General features: G+C 41.4%; 1 protein-coding gene across 2 annotated transcripts in view; it reads left to right on the plus strand.

The window, feature by feature from the left end:
- The window catches only part of LOC143931346 (cytochrome P450 2C55-like), a 168,112-nt gene that overhangs the window by 52,182 nt on the left and 96,519 nt on the right, over window positions 1–19,411 (plus strand). Inside the window, exon 1 of one of the 2 annotated variants that reach the window (XM_077455753.1) lies at window positions 15,161–15,337. The exons of the other annotated variant lie outside the window; for it this stretch is intronic. Within the exon in view, the coding sequence (XP_077311879.1) occupies window positions 15,176–15,337 (162 nt within the window). The 5' untranslated portion in view covers window positions 15,161–15,175. Of the gene's footprint in view, window positions 1–15,160; window positions 15,338–19,411 lie in introns of those variants that run through there. 2 annotated transcript variants of the gene reach the window in all.

The following is a 19,411-nucleotide window of genomic DNA, read 5'->3' on the forward strand; positions in this document are numbered from 1 at the left end:
CAATTTTTTTTTATTGCTGTTGGGCACTGATAAGGCTGCATTTAATGGGCACTGGTGAGGCTGCATTGATCTCTTGTATCATGTCTGCAGTCTCTGATCATCTCTTGTATCATGTCTACAGTCTCTGATCATCTATTGTATCATGCCGGCAGTCTCTGATCATCTCTTGTATCATGTCTGCAGTCTCTGATTATCTCCTGTATCATGTCTGCAGTCTATGGTCATCTCTTGTATCATGTCTGCAGTCTCTGATTATCTCCTGTATCATGTCTGCAGTCTATGGTCATCTGTTGTATCATGTCTGCAGTCTCTGATTATCTCCTGTATCATGTCTGCAGTCTATGGTCATCTCTTGTATCATGTCTGCAGTCTCTGATTATCTCCTGAATCATGTCTGCAGTCTCTGATTATCTCCTGGATCATGTCTGCAGTCTCTGATAATCTCTTGTATCATGTCTGCAGTCTCTGATTGTCTCCTCTATCATGTCTGCAGTCTATGGTCATCTCTTGTATCATGTCTGCAGTCTCTGATTATCTCCTGCATCATGTCTGCAGGCTATGGTCATCTCTTGTATCATGTCTGCAGTCTCTGATTATCTCCTGTATCATGTCTGCAGTCTATGGTAATCTCTTGTATCATGTCTGCAGTCTCTGATTATCTCCTGTATCATGTCTGCAGTCTATGGTCATCTGTTGTATCATGTCTGCAGTCTCTGATTATCTCCTGTATCATGTCTGCAGTCTATGGTCATCTCTTGTATCATGTCTGCAGTCTCTGATTATCTCCTGGATCATGTCTGCAGTCTCTGATTATCTCCTGGATCATGTCTGCAGTCTCTGATAATCTCTTGTATCATGTCTGCAGTCTCTGATTGTCTCCTCTATCATGTCTGCAGTCTATGGTCATCTCTTGTATCATGTCTGCAGTCTCTGATTATCTCCTGTATCATGTCTGCAGTCTATGGTCATCTCTTGTATCATGTCTGCAGTCTCTGATTATCTCCTGTATCATGTCTGCAGTCTCTGATCATCTCTTGTATCATGTCTGCAGTCTCTGATTGTCTCCTCTATCATGTCTGCAGTCTATGGTCATCTCTTGTATCATGTCTGCAGTCTCTGATTATCTCCTGGATCATGTCTGCAGTCTATGGTCATCCCGTGTATCATGTCTGCAGTCTCTGATCATCTCCTGGGTCATGTCTGCAGTCTCTGATCATCTCTTGTATCATGTCTGCAGTCTCTGATCATCTCTTGTATCATGTCTGCAATGTATTCTTGCATATTTAAATCAGTTCAGTTATTGTACATGTACATGTCATCAATGTGTGTGCAGTGCTGTGCTGTTCTATAAAGCCAATTACTTTATGTAGTGTGCACTTTTGTACTTTAATTATAGAAACAGCAAAATGAGTCAGAAAAGGGTGAACTGCAGGACTATAGATTCTTTCTTCAGTGCCAGTGCAAAAAAGTCAACAGGAGAGCAGCCAACAGTAGAAAGCACTTCACCTATGGAAATTGACACTACCTTCCCATCCTGTACGATACGTTCGAGTTCTGTAAGCAACACCTTCGTTTCTGGCAGTGCCCCTCCCGAGACTTGACTCTGGATCCGCCCTTGCGCTGACCTTAACTGAGGCAAGTGAGGCCTGCAGTTCCTTGGACGTTGTTGTGGGGTCTTTTGTGACCTCTTGGATGAGTCGTCGCTGCGCTCTTGGGGTAATTTTGGGCGGCCGGCCACTCCTGGGAAGGTTCACCACTGTTCCATGTCTTCGCCATTTGTGGATAATGGCTCTCACTGTGGTTCGCTGGATTCCCAAAGCTTTGGAAATGGCTTTATAACCCTTTCCAGACTGATAGATCTCAATTACTTTCTTTCTCAATTGTTCCTGAATTTATTTGGGTCTCGGCATGATGTGTAGCTTTTAAGGATCTTCTGGTGGACCTTACTGTGTCAAGCAGCTCCTATTTAAGTGATGCCTTGATTGTGAACAGGTGTGGCAATAATCAGGCCTGGGTGTGGCTATAGAAATTGAACTCAGGTGTGGACAACCACAGTTATAGTATGTTTTAACAAGGGGGGCAATCACTTTTTCACACAGGGCCATGATGGTTTGGATTTTTTTTCACCTTTAATAATAAACACCTTCATTTACAAATTGCATTTTGTGTTTACTTGTGTTGTCCTTGACTATTGTTTAAATTGGTTTGATGTTCCGAAACACTTAAGTGTGACAAACATGCAAAGGAACACGAAATGAGGAAGGGGGCAAACACTTTTTCACACCACTGTACTTAGTCTGGCGGACTTCCTGCCAGACTGTACGTCGGACTTTCCGAACGGGCTACTTGCCCACACACTGCACTTTTTCAGCGGACTATTACGGCGTACTAAGTCCGCCGTACTATCCGCCCTACTTTTGAAATGAACGGACTCGCCCACACACGCGGAGGAAAGTCCGCTCATTTCGAGCGCGTCTCCAGGTAGGCGGGGCCCGCGAAGGAGAGGTCGCTGACCCCGCCGCCTGGTATGGACTTAAAGGGGAACCCCAACGCCAAAAAAAAAGTGGGGTCCCCCAGGTCCACATCAGACCCTTGTCCGAGCACGCTACCCGGCCGGCCAGGAAAGGGGGGGACGAGCAAGCGCCCCCACCTGAGCCGTACCAGGCCGCGTGCCCTCAACATGGGGGGTGCCTTGGAGAAGAGGGGGCCACGCGGCCCCCACCCAAAAGCACCTTGTCCCTGTAATGGAAATTTGTGGGTTCTGTATATAATTGTATTCTATTTTATATGTATTGCACAATGCCCTCACTGTGCACACGGCACTAACAATGTTTTCAGTACATGTTTTGCATTCTTTCGAGTTCTGATTAGAATAAGCCTGCCTATGTAACGCCCCTTGTTACCATAAACGTACAATTGTAATATTAATGTGATACCTACGTAATCATGTGTATAAAAGCCTTCAAATGCGTCATAATAAAGGAGAACGGTTATTTGGAAAGATGCTGAGCGTATCTTTTGTGTCTGTTCCCTACTGCAGTAGTTATTAATTTGGAACCACTAATCAATATGAGGATAGGAGTTGCCTATCATCAAAATATCCATTTCAGGTGGCGAAGCCAGCCCAGCAGGGGTTATCAGGTTACCCTGAGTATCCAAAACGAGGAGCTTAAGACGATCCAGGAATTTCTGATAATCAGCCGGCTGAGGTAAACCTTTTGCTTACATTTGAGTTATCAGACTTCCTTGATCGGTAAGGCATTTTCGGGACAAAGGGTACCTATTTTACTCCCCTTAATCGAACTGTATTGATTAGTGGTTATATGTTATGTTGTCACTGTCTACTGTCCATCAGAGTGTTATAGAGAAAGGGAAGAATAGTGCTGTTCACAGGTATATGTAGTACATCTGCTAGATAAAGTAGTTTAGAGGCAAAAGGGTATAGGCACACGTAGAGAAGACTGGCCAGTCATTATGGGCATTAAATTAAGTAAGGGAATGATGGGTAAGAGACCCTCAAAAATGCCCAGCGCAAGAGGAGCGCTATATATGAACCAAAGGTGCGGTTCCGCCTATACTGAGCCCCTAGATTAATGGTTAAAGTGGACAGGGATCCACAAAGGGTAACTGGGTAACCACCAAAGTCCACAGGGACAAAGAATCATGCAGATTATACAGCTAGAGAAACAGCTATTTATGTGAGCAGGATGGATCAAGAGTGACATTAACACTAGACAGAAAGGGACTTTTTGATGTTAAGTTGTGGGATGAATTTGGGGTCAGACATTACAACTAGTAAAGTCAACAAACAGTAATGAGAATTAAAACAGAATGCTTTATATGTTGTCAGAGAGGGAAGATGGGATGAGCACTATGGGTACCCGTCTGATCATAGAAGGTACAGTATGTGAAGTATGGAATTAAAATACATTGGATGCAAAGGATATCAGAACAAAATAAAGAAAGCAGAAATTTAAGCAAGGAAGTATTAAAAAGCGTTAAAAGAAAGTGAGAGAATGATAGGCATGTGTTGTGTACAAATGGGAATAATGTAAGCGATTTTAGAGATATATTTGAGTATGTTTGTGAATGCTGGAACCTGTAGTTCTATCGCTTGTGTCATGTACGCAGATGTGACCCCCTCCTTTGTGCTCTCCTGAAAGAATGTGGCTGACATGAGAGATTGGTGATAAGCTGCAAGGACACCATGCCAATTTCAGTTTTTTAGACAAAACATTTATAACAAAATGTGCCGGGTTAACGAATCTAATGATAAACAATGTGATCACAATTATTTTTGAATCTGTTTTCCAAACATGGTAAAATGAAGGTTACAAATTAACCGTGTCTTACACAAATTTAATATCCTGTGATAGTGGAAACAGTGCATTAAAAAAAAAAGAGAGAGAAATTGAGTAAAATTAAGTAATATGTCCCCCTTTAAGGACATTTATCTGTGCATATATATTAGTGTGTGATATTGAAATTATCATATGAGTATTAATTTCTAATATGAGTTTAACAATTTTATTAATAAATATAGATATATTGAAACTGGTTTAGACAACCTTTGGTTGGAAATGAAATCCAGGTTAATGGGGAAATTGGTAAAAAAGGAATTAGTTTAGATTAAGATAACAATTTTGTAATTTTACATTTATTGAGTGGAAAGAAAAAAAGATTAAGATGAGGTTGTTAATTTGAATACAGCTGCAATAATGTTTAACAAAGCCAAGATGGATGGGATACATAAGAAAGTTTTTCTACAGAAATTAAATCTTAAAGTCTGATAATAACTTAATGTGCGGTCCATGATGTGAGAGTAATAATAAAATTTAAATATAACAGACCCATCACATCAAGTCCATACATCCTGTTAGGATAGCTGCTGCCTGCAGCCAGTTGGTTTATATATAAGGATGGCCAAGTGCTTTCTGGTCCTTCATACATATTGTTGGTCCCTTTGTTTTTATGTATTTTTATTTTTGAAATCCAAAGCAGAATGTGTGGATTGTGAAATGATGTGCCCCTTTTCCTTGTAAGTGCAGTGGGTATAAGTAGAAGAATATTTAGGATTTATGGACATCTCTGCATGACTGCAGGGTATTCTTATCATTTATTATAATATTGCTAGGAAAAAGTTGTCTTTTTGAAACATTAAACTGGAGTTCTTACACAAACAGCATGATAGAAAACAAGCCATTGTTATATTTATGCAAGCTGGACCCAGTAATGAAGGGTTCACCCCGTCATATCAGAGCTGTAGCTTTATGCAAAGTTGCTATTAGACAAAGTTACAGATATTATTTTGGTTGAATATTTAATTTTTAATAGTCCGACATTCTGCACAGCAAATATATAGCTAAATGTTTGTCTAATGAAAGGTTCAAAATATGAATTTGTTTTGTGTGTTTATGTACAAATCTAACAATGAAAAATGCGTACATTTGGATCCAGCCACCTTATTGCCTCTATTGGAGGAGGCTGGAGACAAAGAAAAAGCACATGTGTTAAATTGATGACGTAGGAATCAGCTGTTGTGAGCCCAGTGCAGGACACACTCCCAGAAGACCAGAGTATTTACTTTTTTGTAGTGTTATTCCTGGTTTTATACCGAGGATGAAGTTTATCACCCAGAAGGATTCCCTGTATTCAGAGTCATTGGATCCTTTTTCCCCAGCTCAAGAAGCAGAGCTCCATGTTTTAGAAAAGCCTGTGAGCTATAAAAAGAGTATATATTTATATAGATAGTCAAGAGATAGAGAGCTTTTGGTTCCATTTGAAGGGCCAGAAGTTTGATTTTACTTCGGCAGGTAAACCAATCAAGCATGCCAAGTTAATTTGATCGGCTGTTTTCAGCCTTCCAGGTTCTTGCTGAGGTAGCCATACTAACAGTAAAACTCACACATGGAAGCAGACCAGGCGACTCTAAGGATGCTGCATTTACAGCCCTGGACACTTGCTGGGTCTGTGCAACTCACAGATTCCACCCTAGTTCTGGCCCAGTATAGCTGGGATTAATAATTCAACTTTAAGGACCCCAGAACAAGAAGCACAAGTGGTCCACAGAGGGCAACTTCTTACGAAACAAGACTTTGGAAAAGGTGATCATTTATGTCTGCCAGACACTCTTTTCCCTTCAGCTTGACACATGGACCGTGTCATCAGTCACAAGTAGTTATGGCTGCCTTAGTAAATGAGCGTGGGATAGAGCCAGGGTTCTCCACAATTGTTTTTATAACATACCACTTCTTGTTTTACCTGTTACCAAAGGTGTTACCAAAAGCTGAACATCCCTTCCAGAGATAACAAAAAGATATATCCAAATGCCCAAGTCAGGATCTTATGAGTATGTATTTTGTTTGTATGGACATGTTTTCTGGATGTCCAGTGGCAAATGCTACTGCAAAGGCCACAGTTAGTAAAAAGGTGTTCTCAGAAGAAGTTCATAAGTACAGAGTGCAGAATCTACAGACAGTAACAGAGGAAATCATTTTTATAGGAGAGTCCTTATTAGAAGTTTTGAGGTTTTATTTTTTTACACCCCCTGCTGTCTACAAAGTAGCGGACAAAGTAGAGTAAGAAACTAGAAAACTTTTGCCTGAATGTTTTATTATATTTTATCAAGCCCGTAGGGGGATGTTGGACTCTTTCCTTATGGGATTTGGGTTGGGAGTGTGTTACTCACTTGCTTATATTTTGTCTCAGCAGCTGAAGTCCTCCATTCGGATCTCACAGAGAATGTTGCTGATCTTTTAAGGTTTTTGACAAACTAATTTATGTGTTTTCTCCCCAATTCCACATACTAAAAGTTTGGAAGGATCTAAAACTAAAGCCAGTTGACTTGTGGATTGTTAAGAGACATTTATATATAAGGAAATGTTTGGAGACTCAATACAGCATTTATTTCATGTACAGTTGTGCAAAACTTGAAAGAAAAGTCACCTGGATCCACACCAGACACTGCAAAAATGTCTAAATTAAAGAAATCTCTGTGTTTGATTTGTTTCGCTCTTGCGATAACAGTCTAGGGTATTTTTTGATTCAATTACTTTAATTGTAAGGGATACATATATTTGAAAAGTAGTTTAGCCATGTTGAAGTCATATTTGTCTTTTGTACCTCTTCCATTTTATGTAGAATTGTCTGTGTTTACATATGCTGATAAGTCAGCATACCAGCAATTAAGCTAGAAGGCCATTGTGGCCACAGGAGTGTACAGCCAGTACTCTGTAAATATGTCTTATCAATCATTTGTTTTTCACAGTGAAAAGTCATTTTGTAATGAAAAAAGCTGCTCAGCTATTATTTTCTCCACAATGGAGTTTTTGCCTCTTTGGCCAGGACTACCTCCACCTAAGCGTGTGGAGGTTCCAGGTTAAAGGTGATAGCAGGTATGGTTAGTGATCAAAATATTGATCAAAAGAGAGGAGACTGTAATGGAAATTTGTGGGTTCTGTATATAATTGTATTCTATTTTATATGTATTGCACAATGCCCTCACTGTGCACACGGCATTAACAATGTTTTCAGTACATGTTTTGCATTCTTTCGAGTTCTGATTAGAATAAGCCTGCCTATGTAACGCCCCTTGTTACCATAAACGTACAATTGTAATATTAATGTGATACCTACGTAATCATGTGTATAAAAGCCTTCAAATGCGTCATAATAAAGGAGAACGGTTATTTGGAAAGATGCTGAGCGTATCTTTTGTGTCTGTTCCCTACTGCAGTAGTTATTAATTTGGAACCACTAATCAATATGAGGATAGGAGTTGCCTATCATCAAAATATCCATTTCAATCCAATAAACCCATGTGACATCCACCGAAGACCCCGCCCCTTGTCCCTATATAAGTCGCCGCGTGCCCAGTCTCCGTCATTGTGAGCGGAGGACTCGGCGAGGCAACATCTGAAGAAGAAGAGAAGAAGAGAAGAAGGGAAGAACGGAAGAACGGAAGGCGGCGGCGGCAGCGGCGACAGAAGACCGGGCCACCGCCTGTAAAAGAGCTAGAAGAAGGCGCGGTGGCCCGGCAGAAGAACCGAAGAGGGGGACACCCCCCATGTTGAGGGCACGCGGCCTGGTATGGCTCAGGAAGGGGGGGCGCTCGCTCGTCCCCCCCTTTCCTGGCCGGCCGGGTAGTGTGCTCGGACAAGGGTCTGATGTGGACCTGGGGGGACCCCCACGCCGATTTTTTTTCGGCGTTGGGGTTCCCCTTTAAGTCCATACCAGGCGGCGGGTCCAGCGACGTCTCCTTCGCGGGCCCCGCCTACCTGGAGACCCGTTCGAAATGAGCGGACTTTTCTCCGGGCGGGAAAAGTCTGCTCATTTCAAAAGTACGGCGGACTGGCAAACACACGGCCGGATTGTCCGCCGAAATGCGAGTCCGGCGGGAAGATTGGAGTGTAAAACTACTTTCTAAGTCCGCCGTACTTTCGGGTCAAAAAAGTATGCCGGAGGCTACACACGGGGGGATTGTTTGGCGTACTTCAGTTTGCCGGACTTTTCCACCCGCTTGTTTGATCGTGTGTACGCGGCATTTGTGTTGGTCTATCCCATAAAATCCCGATAAAACACATTTACGTTTTTGGTTGTAACATGACAAAATGTGGAAAATGTCAAGGTGTATGAATACTTTTTCAAGGCACTGTGTATTCTGTATATCAATTTTTCTTATATAGTAGTAATGGCAGTGATCAGTGACTTAAAATGGGACTATGATAATGCACTTAAAATGGGACTGTGATAGTGCTGTACGCAATCTCATACTGACACTGGAGGGGGTTGGGGAATGACTCACTGCCACTGACATCACCAGTGACATTAATAGGTGATCAGTGCTAATATTATACTCCGTCACTGTACTAATTGCTGGAAAGAGGTTAACATTTTGGGCGATTAAGGGGTTAAATATGTGCCTAACAATGTGTAATGTGTGCTGTTTTTACTAAGGATCTCTTTGTGTCTTATCCGTGCTTTGCAGGGATGAGAAACAGAGAGCTTGCTCCCTCTGTACAGAGCCCTGTGTTGATTATCAACACAGGGCTCTGGGTTGTGATTGCACACAGCTGATCAGCAGGTCCCAGTTGGGAATCATTGGCTGGGACTTGCTGACAGACTTTTGCTGTGTACAATCACAGTGGGTGCAGACGGGTAGGTGGCGCATACATGTTCCCTAACACGCATACGTGTTCCCTTCTGTTGGCTCGCTTGCCATGGAGAAGGTTCTGTGTTATTTCATGTACACAATCCACCCTCACCCCTTAGACTTGCCCTCTTCAGTTTTCATCTAGTGTACTTTTCAGCATAGTTGTAAGAGCTTTTTGTACTTTGCCTAATCGTTTTTTTTTTTTGCTTTTTTTTAATGCAATCTACTGTTGATAATTCTTTGCACACTGTGACAAAATTTTAGAATAGATTAACCGCCTTAGCCCCGTAAGATTATACCCCCTCCTTGACCAGAGCACTTTTTGCGTTTCGGCACTGCGTCGCTTTAACTGACAATTGCACAGTTATGCGACATTGCACCACAAATAGAGCTTTCTTTTGGTGGTATCTCATCACCTCTGCGGTTTTTATTTTTTGCGCTATAAACAAAAAAAAGCAACAATTTTGAAAAAAATATAATTTTTTTTTAACTTTTTGCTATAATAAATATGCCCCAAAAATATATATAAAAAAATAAAAATAAATCCTCAGTTTAGACCCATATGTATTCTTCTACATATTTTTGATTAAAATCTCAATAAGCGCATATTGATTGGTTTGCACATAAGTTATATCGGCTACAAAATAGGGGATAGATTTATAGCATTTTTATTATATATTTTTTTTACTAGTAAAGGCGCTGATCTTTTTATTATGACTGCGACATTATGACGAACACATTGAACAATTTTGACACATTTTGGGACCATTGTCATTTATACAGCAATCAGTGCTAGAAAAATGCATTGATTACTGTGTAAGTGACACTGACAGTGAAGGGGTTAACCACTAGGGGGCAATGAAGGATTTAAGTGTGTCCTAGGGAGTGATTCTAACTGTGAGGGGATGGGCTTCAACTTACATGACAGTGATCACAGCTCCCGATGATCTCTGTCATGACACAAGGCAGAACGGCGAAATGCCTTGTTTACATAGGCACTTCCCCGTTCTGAGGCTCCGTGACACGATTGCCGGGAGACCGGCGGACATCGAATCCACCAGTCCCGCGGGCATGGTCACGCGCCTGCTATACCCGACTCTTAAAGGGGACGTACAGGTACGCCCATTTGCCCAACACTGCCATTGTGCTGACATACATCAGCGTGTGGCGTTTGGCAATTGCTTAATAAAATCAGTAATAAATGGTGCTGCGCTGTGGACTGACATGAGTGATTAAATTTAACTATAATAAAGTGCAAATGCAAAAAATAGCAGTGTGAATCTCAAATACTGATGAATAAGGTCTATAATAAAGTGCAAATCCAAATGACCTACCGTATTTATTGGCGTAGAACACGCACTTTTTCCCCCTAAAATCAGGGGAAAATCGGGGTGTGTGTTATCCCCTGCTGTTTGTAAGCCTTTCTGCTGCTCTCGGCGGCTTCTGGGTATTTTCGGCCGCACTCGGCCGTTTCGGAAAGCCAAAAGCCGCCGAGAACGGCCGAGTGTGGCCGAAAATAGCCAAGAACGGCTGAAGATAGCCAAGAACGGCCGAGTGTGGCCGAAAATACCCGAAAGGCGTCCAGAACGGCCGAGAACTACCGAGCGCCACCTAGATACACAGGACATCCGCTCTGCGTCTCGGTGGCACCATTTTTAAATGGCAAACACACAGACGAGGCTGCAAATGACTGACAAGGCTAAATGGAAGGCTGCAAATGACACTGACAAGGCTGCATTGATGGGCATTTAAAGTTAAATGTAAGTTTTTTTTCCTTAACCCTTTCATGACTAAGCCTATTTTTGGAATTTGGTGTTTACAAGTTAAAATCCATATTTTTTGCTAGAAAATTACTTGGAACCCCCAAACATTATATATATTTTTTTAGCAGAGGCTCTAGAGAATAAAACGGCGATTGTTGCAATATTTTATGTCACACGGTATTTGCGCAGTGGTGTTTTAAACGCAACTTTTTGGGAAAAGGGACACTTTCATGAATAAAAAAAAAAAAAACAGTAAAATTAGCCCAATTTTTTTGCGTAATGTGAAAGATAATGTTACGCCGAGTAAATAGATACCAAACATGTCACACTTTATAATTGCGCGCACTTGTAGATTGACGACAAAGTACGGTGCCTAAAAATCTCAATAGGCGACGCTTTAAAAATTTTTTACGGTTACCAGGTTAGCGTTACAGAGGAGGTCTGATGCTAGAATTATTGCTCTCGCTCTGACGATCGCGGCGATACCTCACATGTGTGATTTGAACACCGTTTACATACGCGGGCGCGACTTCCGTATGCGTTTTCTTTGCTTCGCGAGCTCGCGGGGACGGCGGGCGCTTTAAAAAAAATTTTTTTATTTTTTTATTTATTTTATTTATTTTAAAATGACTAAATTGTTTTTAAAAAAAAATAAAAAAATTGATCACTTTTATTGCTGTCACAAGGAATGTAAACATCCCTTGTGACAGTAATAGGCGGTGAAAGGTACTCTTTATGGAGGGATCGGGGGTCTAAAAGACCCCCCACCCTCCTTTACACTTCAATGTATTCAGATCGCCGAAAACGGCGATTCTGAATACCGGATATTTTTTTAAAACCGGCGCCATTGGCAGCCGAGTAAACGGGAAGTGACGTCATGACGTCGCTTCCGTGTTTACGATGAGGAGACTGGAACGAAGCCGATTACGGCTTCGTTCCAGTTCCTCCCCAGCAGCCAGAGCCGACGGATCACTAATCGGTGCTCCCGATCGAGCGGGAGCACCGGTAACAGCGGCGAGAGGCGGCGGGAGGGGGGGACGTCCCCTCCCGCTCCTCCGGCATAACAGCCGAGCGGCTTTTAGCCGCATCGGTTGTTATGCCTGGACAGCCAATCGCCTGCTGCAAAAAACGGTACCGGGATGATGCCTGCAGGTGCAGGCATCATCCCGGTATAACCCCCGGAAGCCGAGTACGCAGATCTGCGTACGCTCGGCGGGAAAGGGTTAAACTTCCCTCCTAAAAGTTTTTTTCTTTTAAATTCCCTCCTAAACTTGGGGTGCGTGTTATACGCCGATAAATACGGTAACTATAAATCTTGAAAAGTGACATATGATGCATTATGCTGCGTACACACGACCAGACTTTCTGGCAGACTAGGTCCGACGGTCTTCCCGACGAACTTTCGGCAGCGTTCCCAAGGAACCCTCCGAATGAATGGACTTGCCCACACACGACTAAGTCAGGTCGAAAGTCCATTCCTTTTGAACGTGATGACGTACAACGAGACTAGAAAAGGAAGTTCAATAGCCAGTAGCCAATAGCTGCCGTTGCGTCATATTTGGTCCGTCGGACCAGCATGCAGACGTACGGTTTTCCCGATAGGGATTGAAACAGATAGATTTGAAACATGTTCTGTTTCTAGGTCCGTCTGATTTTTAATGTGAAAAGGCATACAGTGAGCAGGCAGAACTTTAGTTTGTGCAGGTATACCGAGAGCATTGTGTGTGTGTGTGTATCCCTGCACCCACAAATGTAAAAAAGCCCCTCTTCTGCTTTCCCTCCTGGGTTCCTCTGTTAACCTGATGGGGCCCAGGAAATGACTATATATTCCTTATATACATTAGTAATCAAGTGGGTGGGGGTTAATAAATAAAGTTATTTAGTTATTTTTTATTTATTTTTTTTAGCTAGAAGTTAAAAGATGCTTGGGCCCCCTGCTGGCCGGGCCCGGTACAACAGGGCTGATTGTACTGCCCTATCAATGGCCCTGGTGACAAGCTGCATCTGGTGGCAGGCAACAGTGGCAAGTAAAAAGCTGTATCTGGTGGCAGGCAACAGTGGCAAGTAACAAGCTGCATATGGTGGCAGGCGATGGTGCCACGCTGCATCTGGTGGCAAGTGACAAGCTCAGGGTTCCCACTGATTCTGCATTATGGTGAGTTGAACCATTTCCTTATATATTGCAATGTAGTAATAGAAATAATGTGATTTGATCATTCTGACACCATATCAAGAATGGTGTCGGAATGATTTAAGTTCTAACACCAGCCATTTGCCCAACAAATCACCTGCCGCTTTATTCCCCGTCAACCCCGAGACTACAATTTTTGGGAGGGGATGGCAGTTTGGAAATGCGGTCACCCTTCAGCAGGCACCCAGATACATATTAGGAATATGAAATGTTGGGTTTACAAGCGCTTTGATTTTTATACCTTTTTTTTATGCTTCCTAATTAGGTTTCCTAATCATTGTACCAAATTGTACCAAATTTTCATTTTTGGACCCATGGCGTTGCAGGTTGCAGCAAAAGAGAACATTTCAATCATTACAATTTATGAGAAAAAAACTATTTTCATATTTTTATTTCCATTTTGTCTTGCGTGTACATTTGATCAAAGTTTTATATTTACATTTATATATCTATACATCTAGGGATGAAACAACTAATCAACATAATTGATTATTGTCAACTATTTTCATAATCGATTAGTTGGTCAGATGATTAGTTGGCCTGCATACGGAATGCATTAGTTGCTTACATATCAGAAAATACAGTGCAGGGCACACACAGCTCAGTATACCGTCCATACATGTCATGAAGTGCCTGAGGGCTTGTGAATGCGAATGTGTGAGAAGCAATGCCTCATGGGACATGTAGTCCTGGGCAGGAGAAGGGAGTGATTTAAAGTGATTCTAAAGGCAGAAGTTTTTTGCAGCTTGCTATAGAGTCACTCTGAAGGCAAGAGGAGCCAGAAGCACCCATGAGGGACCCCAGAAGAGGAGAATCAGGGCTGCTCTGTGCAATACCATTTGATGAAGGGATGAATGTCATTCGAAAAATTGCACTTGCTTTTAACATACATTTTTTAAATGAAGGTAATTTCTGAACAAAAACCACATACGCTGTGTGAAAATTGATTTGATCGAGAAACGTTTCCTTTTCTGCTCCTTAGAATTTTCACATCACTGTGGTTGAAAACGAACATTGACTTGACCCCACTAATGACTAGAAACAAACGTTCTTAAAATTAAAATCTTTGATCAAGCTAGCTGCCTATGACAAGGGAGTCTGCCATGCACAATATTTTATTACAATCCTGTTTAAAAAAACTGCAAAACGGCATGTTTAGGTCCTTTTACATGTTTTTTTTCTTTGAATAAAAATGTTGATCTCTAAATCTGATGATATGTGCCAGATTGAACCCCTATGGCTTCATGTGCATAATAGTATGTACAGCACCGTATTTATCGGCGTATAACACGCCAAGTTTAGGAGGGAATTTTAAAGAAAAAAACTTTTAGGAGGGAAGTTTAAGGAAAAAATAATTACTTTTAAATGCCCATCAATGCAGCCTTGTCAGTGTCATTTGCAGTCTTCCATTTAGCCTATATAATTCCTTGAATTTTTGTTTGTTGTGGCTTGCTGTTTTGTGTTGAGCAATTTTAGTCCTTTTTGTACTTGTGCTGTTGTGGTTAGAACACAAAAATCTTGCTTTGTGGGTTTAACTAGCTGAGTGTAACTAAACACCAATGGTGACTCTGAGGGAGGTGTAGTCTCAGCCCCTGTACACACAGTCGGACATTCTGCCAACCAAATCCGTCGGATTTTGTCCATCGGATTTTGCCTGTCGGATCTTGTCCGAAACTGTTGCATACACACGGTCGGACTAAGTTGTCGAAAAATCCGATCATTCAGAACGTGATGACGTAATTTCTTTACGATGGGACTAGTAGCCAATAGCTTTGATGTAGGAATTTGATCTGAGCATGTGTGGCACTTGGTCCGATCAAAATTCTCTACACATGATCGGAGTATGTCCGATCAAACCAGTTGGTCGGAAAATATTTCCAACATGTTGGAAAATTGGGTCCGACGGAGATTCGGACGGAATCAGTCTGATGCATACCACACACAGTCGGATTATCCAACGACACGGTCCGATAAGATGCATTCCGACGGATTCTCCGACCATGTGTACAAGGCTTCAGTGTTGCACTTTGTATTCTAGGAAGCAGAAACAGACATTGTGAATTCTCAATCATGGAGCTGAGTACTGCTCTGTTGCTGGGCCTCCTCCTCTTGGCTTTGCTGTGGAAGAAATTCTCTCGGCCAAAAGATTTCCCTCCGGGACCTTTAGCATTGCCTGTACTGGGTAATATACTGCAAATTGACTTTTCTAATCCTTTAAAGAACCTGAAAGAAGTGAGTTAAAAGATAAAAAGAAAACTGAACATCTATTTATATGCTGACAGTAGCTCAGCAATTTGCATCATAGCCACCCACCTGACTTGGAAGGTCAATCTTGGGTTTTGAAGATTTGACATTGAATATACAGTACTTGCTTGTGGAATAATTCCCTGTTGCTAAGCCAAAATATATATCACCAGTAAACCGAGGATTGTCAAAATTAATATCCAAATATTTATTTGAGAGGATCACATCACAGTAGTAAGATGCAACTTTTCGAGGCCATGTAGGTCCCCTTTGTCAGGCATGTGATCAAAACCTGACAAAGGGGTGTTGTGTGGCTCCAAAACGTTGCACCTTACCAGTGTGCGGTGACCTTTTCAAATAAATGTTTAAACGTTAATATTTACAATCTACGGTGTGCTGGCAATATGTATTTTGATCTATGGTTTCACCAGTCTCCAGCTGGTATCTGCTACAGCGCCTGGTTACCCCACAACCTTTTACAGATATGTATGCATTAGGGATATTGATATTAATAATATACAGTATTTATATAGCTCCAACAGTTTATAATTCAATACAGGAGGAATCAGAGGGCCCTGTTTTGAAGCTTATATTGCATGCTGTTCCCAAAACTGACTACAGTTACCAACCTTTCCTGTCTTTCTGCACATTGGAACTAGTTACTATCATATTAGTTGTAATTATTTACAGATCAGATAGTACTCTAATCTAGGAAAAAATTTAAAAAGATTGTCACTTTCATCTGCATTAGATTCATGAGTGTTTTACCAATGGCTGCATAGTATTGAATGCATGCTTTTTGTGTCCAAGGCATATAGACTGTGGGCATACATCATTCCATATGTGGGCAAGAAGATGCTTAACTGCTTCTTGCCCGGCCCATTGTAAAATGATGGCTGGGTGGGAACACTGTTATACTGGGTGGACCTCATATGACATTCTCCCAGGATCGCACCTCTTGCGCACCCCACGGGTTGTGCTCCAGTGCAATCTGTCAACTGCTGTGTCCACCAGACACAGCGGATGACAGATCAGTGTACCAGCCTGCTGACAGTACCATGTGATTGCTGTGACCAATCACAGCAGATCACATGACAGTTGTACACACTAGGTGGCTTCCATTCATGCCATTCATTGTGTACTATTGTGTTGATCTCTGTGATTGGTCACAGTGATCACATGGCACAGACGGGGCCAATCACAGCCCATCTGTACCATGTGTTTATCTGTGGTGAACTACAGCTTATCACAACAGTGAACGTTGAATGAATGGATTTTATTCAGAAAAAATGGTTGCTTATAGCAGTGACATTCACTGGTAAAAGCAATCATAGTGTATAAAAAAATAAAAATCCGGAAAACCTCCCAAGAGTAGTACAATGTTACTATGGTAACAATGTGTTGCTTTGGTTACAGTAAGTAAAATAAATATCTTAAAGGAAAAAAGTAATGAAAAAATTTAAAAAACTTGAAAAAATAATTGATCGCCCCTTAGTGTTAACCCCTTCCCTGCCAGTGACATTTATACAGTAATCAGTGCATTTTTATATCACTGATTGCTGTATAATTGTCAATCGTCCCAAAAATGTGTCAAAAGTGTCCGATGTGTCCGCCATAATGTCACAAGCTCGATAAAAATCGCAGATAGCTACCATTACTAATAATAAAAAAAATAAAAAATCATAAAAATTCCATAAATCTATCCCCTACTTTGTATACGCTATAACTTTTGCGAAAACCAATCAATATACGCATTTTGCAATTTTTATTACAAAAAATATGAAGAAGACATATCGGCCTAAACTAGCTTTTTTTAAAAAAAAATTAGGATATTTATTTATTTATACAAAATATTGTGTATCGCTTTTTTTGTGTTTATAGTGAAAAAAATAAAAGCCGCAGAGATGATCAAATACCACCAGAAGAAAGCTCTTTTTGTGGGAAAAAAGGACAGCAATTTTGTTTGAGTGCAGCGTTGCACGTCCGCGCAATTATCAGTTAAAGTGACGCAGTGCCGCTTCGCAAAAAATGGCCTGATCATTAAGAAGCCAATTCTTCCGGGGCTGAAGTGGTTAAGCTTTGCTATTACATGCTGTACATGTCAGTGTCATTATTGGTGTACAGTATATGGATATATATATATATATATATATTAACCATAGTGAATCTTAGGATTAAACTGTATACACAAAAAGATTCATTTACTAAAGCAGCAGAGACTGATCACTTTGCAGAGTGAACGTTCATTGAGCATAATAAATGTCAAGATTTGTTCACAATGAATATCCAATTACATGCAAAGGAAAAAAAAACACATTCTTGCGCTTGATTGGATGATTGAAGTGAACACAGTTGAACCTTGTTTACTAAGCTGCATATTAAGCTGAAAGTCACATACAAATTACTATTAAAGTAGTGGTAGTAGGTTGGTAGTAGGTACTAGTTTGCACCACATACTAGCATTACTGTACCTTAAAACAAACCTTATAAACAAAGATTTCCTAGCACACTTACCTTAAAACGAATCCCTCCAGCTGAGTGCTGTCACCGCTGTCAGCACTTCCATCTTTACCTGGGCTTCCTTCTTTGCGCTCTCCAAACGTTTAATTAGCTGGGCCACGATGATGTCACATGCATGCGCACAGAAGTCATGGCTGCGGCACAGTACTCTGAATTGAGGGCACACTCAGTGTGCTGTCTTTTCAGAGAGCAGTGCGCATGCGCCGGTGATGTCACTGGCTGCTTCAAGTGTGAATATCTCCTAAACACCTACAGGTAGGCCTAATTATAGGCCTACCTGTAGGTACAAGTTAAAAAGTGAAGGTTACTACTGCTTTTAACTGAAGGCTGCAACTTGCTCAAGATATGTGTTCAATAAACATGCACTGCGCTTATCCTTTTACAGTAGCACCGTTTATTATACTGGCAAGTCTGTTAAATGTTATGTTAAAGCTCAAAGTGAATGATTTTGACTATTTATAAATTGACGCCTATTTACAGTATATATTGTTTGTTTGTTTTTATTTTATTTTTTTTATACCTTTTTTTCATGAGGGGCTGAAACTGGTCAGTGGAGACCAGATCCTGACCTCCCACCCATCATGCAGCTGTACAGAAATAGATCACTAGAGCAGTGATCTATTGCTGCAGATTTCCCCACTCAGAGGATGTGACGTAACATCAATTGTGATGTCACATCCTTTCTAATGTAAAAAAATTTGAAAAGCATTGTGACTACATTAGAAAATATGGAGCACTATGGAGCAGCGTGGAGCAAAATTGAAAGCCTGGCAGCTTATCACTTTAGCTCCTGGGCCTAGCACAGGGGCCACAGGACTGAAGAAACCAACCACTGTTTTAACTGCTTCCCGACCACCTCACAGATATACTGCAGCAGAAGGGCACGTACAGGCAGATTAACGTACCTGTCCCTTTAAGAGGTGGCACGCGTGCCAGCAGCTCCGTGACCATGATCGCGGGTCCCGCGGACTCGATGTTCACAGGGATACCTGTGTCACGGTGAGGAAGAATGGGGAGATGCTAATGTGAACAAGCATCTCCTCGTTCTGCCTAGTGACACTGACACTGATCACCCTGTGATCGGGAGCGGTGATCAGTGACATGTCACACACAGCCCCCCCACAGTTAGAATCACTCCCTAGGACACACTTAACCCCTACAGTGCCACCTAGTGATTAACCCCTTCCCTGCCAGTCACATTTACACATTAATCAATGCATTTTTAATTGCACTGATCGCTGTATAAATGTGAATGGCCCCAAAATCGTGCCAAAAGTGTCCGATGTGTCCGCCATAATGTCGCAGTCACAATAAAAATCGCTGATCCCCGCCATTACTAGTAACAAAAAAAATTATCAATAAAAATTCCATAAAACTATCCCATATTTTGTAGAGGCTATAACTTTTGCGCAAACCAATCAATAAATGCTTATAGTGATTTTTTTTTTACCCAAAATTATGTAGAAGAATACGTTTCGGCCTAAACTGAGGGGAAAAAAATTCTTATATATTTTTTGGGGATACTTATCATAGCAAAAAGTA

This window comes from Lithobates pipiens, unplaced genomic scaffold, assembly GCF_037356315.1.
Source record: "Lithobates pipiens isolate NorthernLeopardFrog02 unplaced genomic scaffold, aLitPip1_a1.2 Scaffold_10, whole genome shotgun sequence".
Lineage (NCBI taxonomy): Eukaryota > Metazoa > Chordata > Amphibia > Anura > Ranidae > Lithobates > Lithobates pipiens.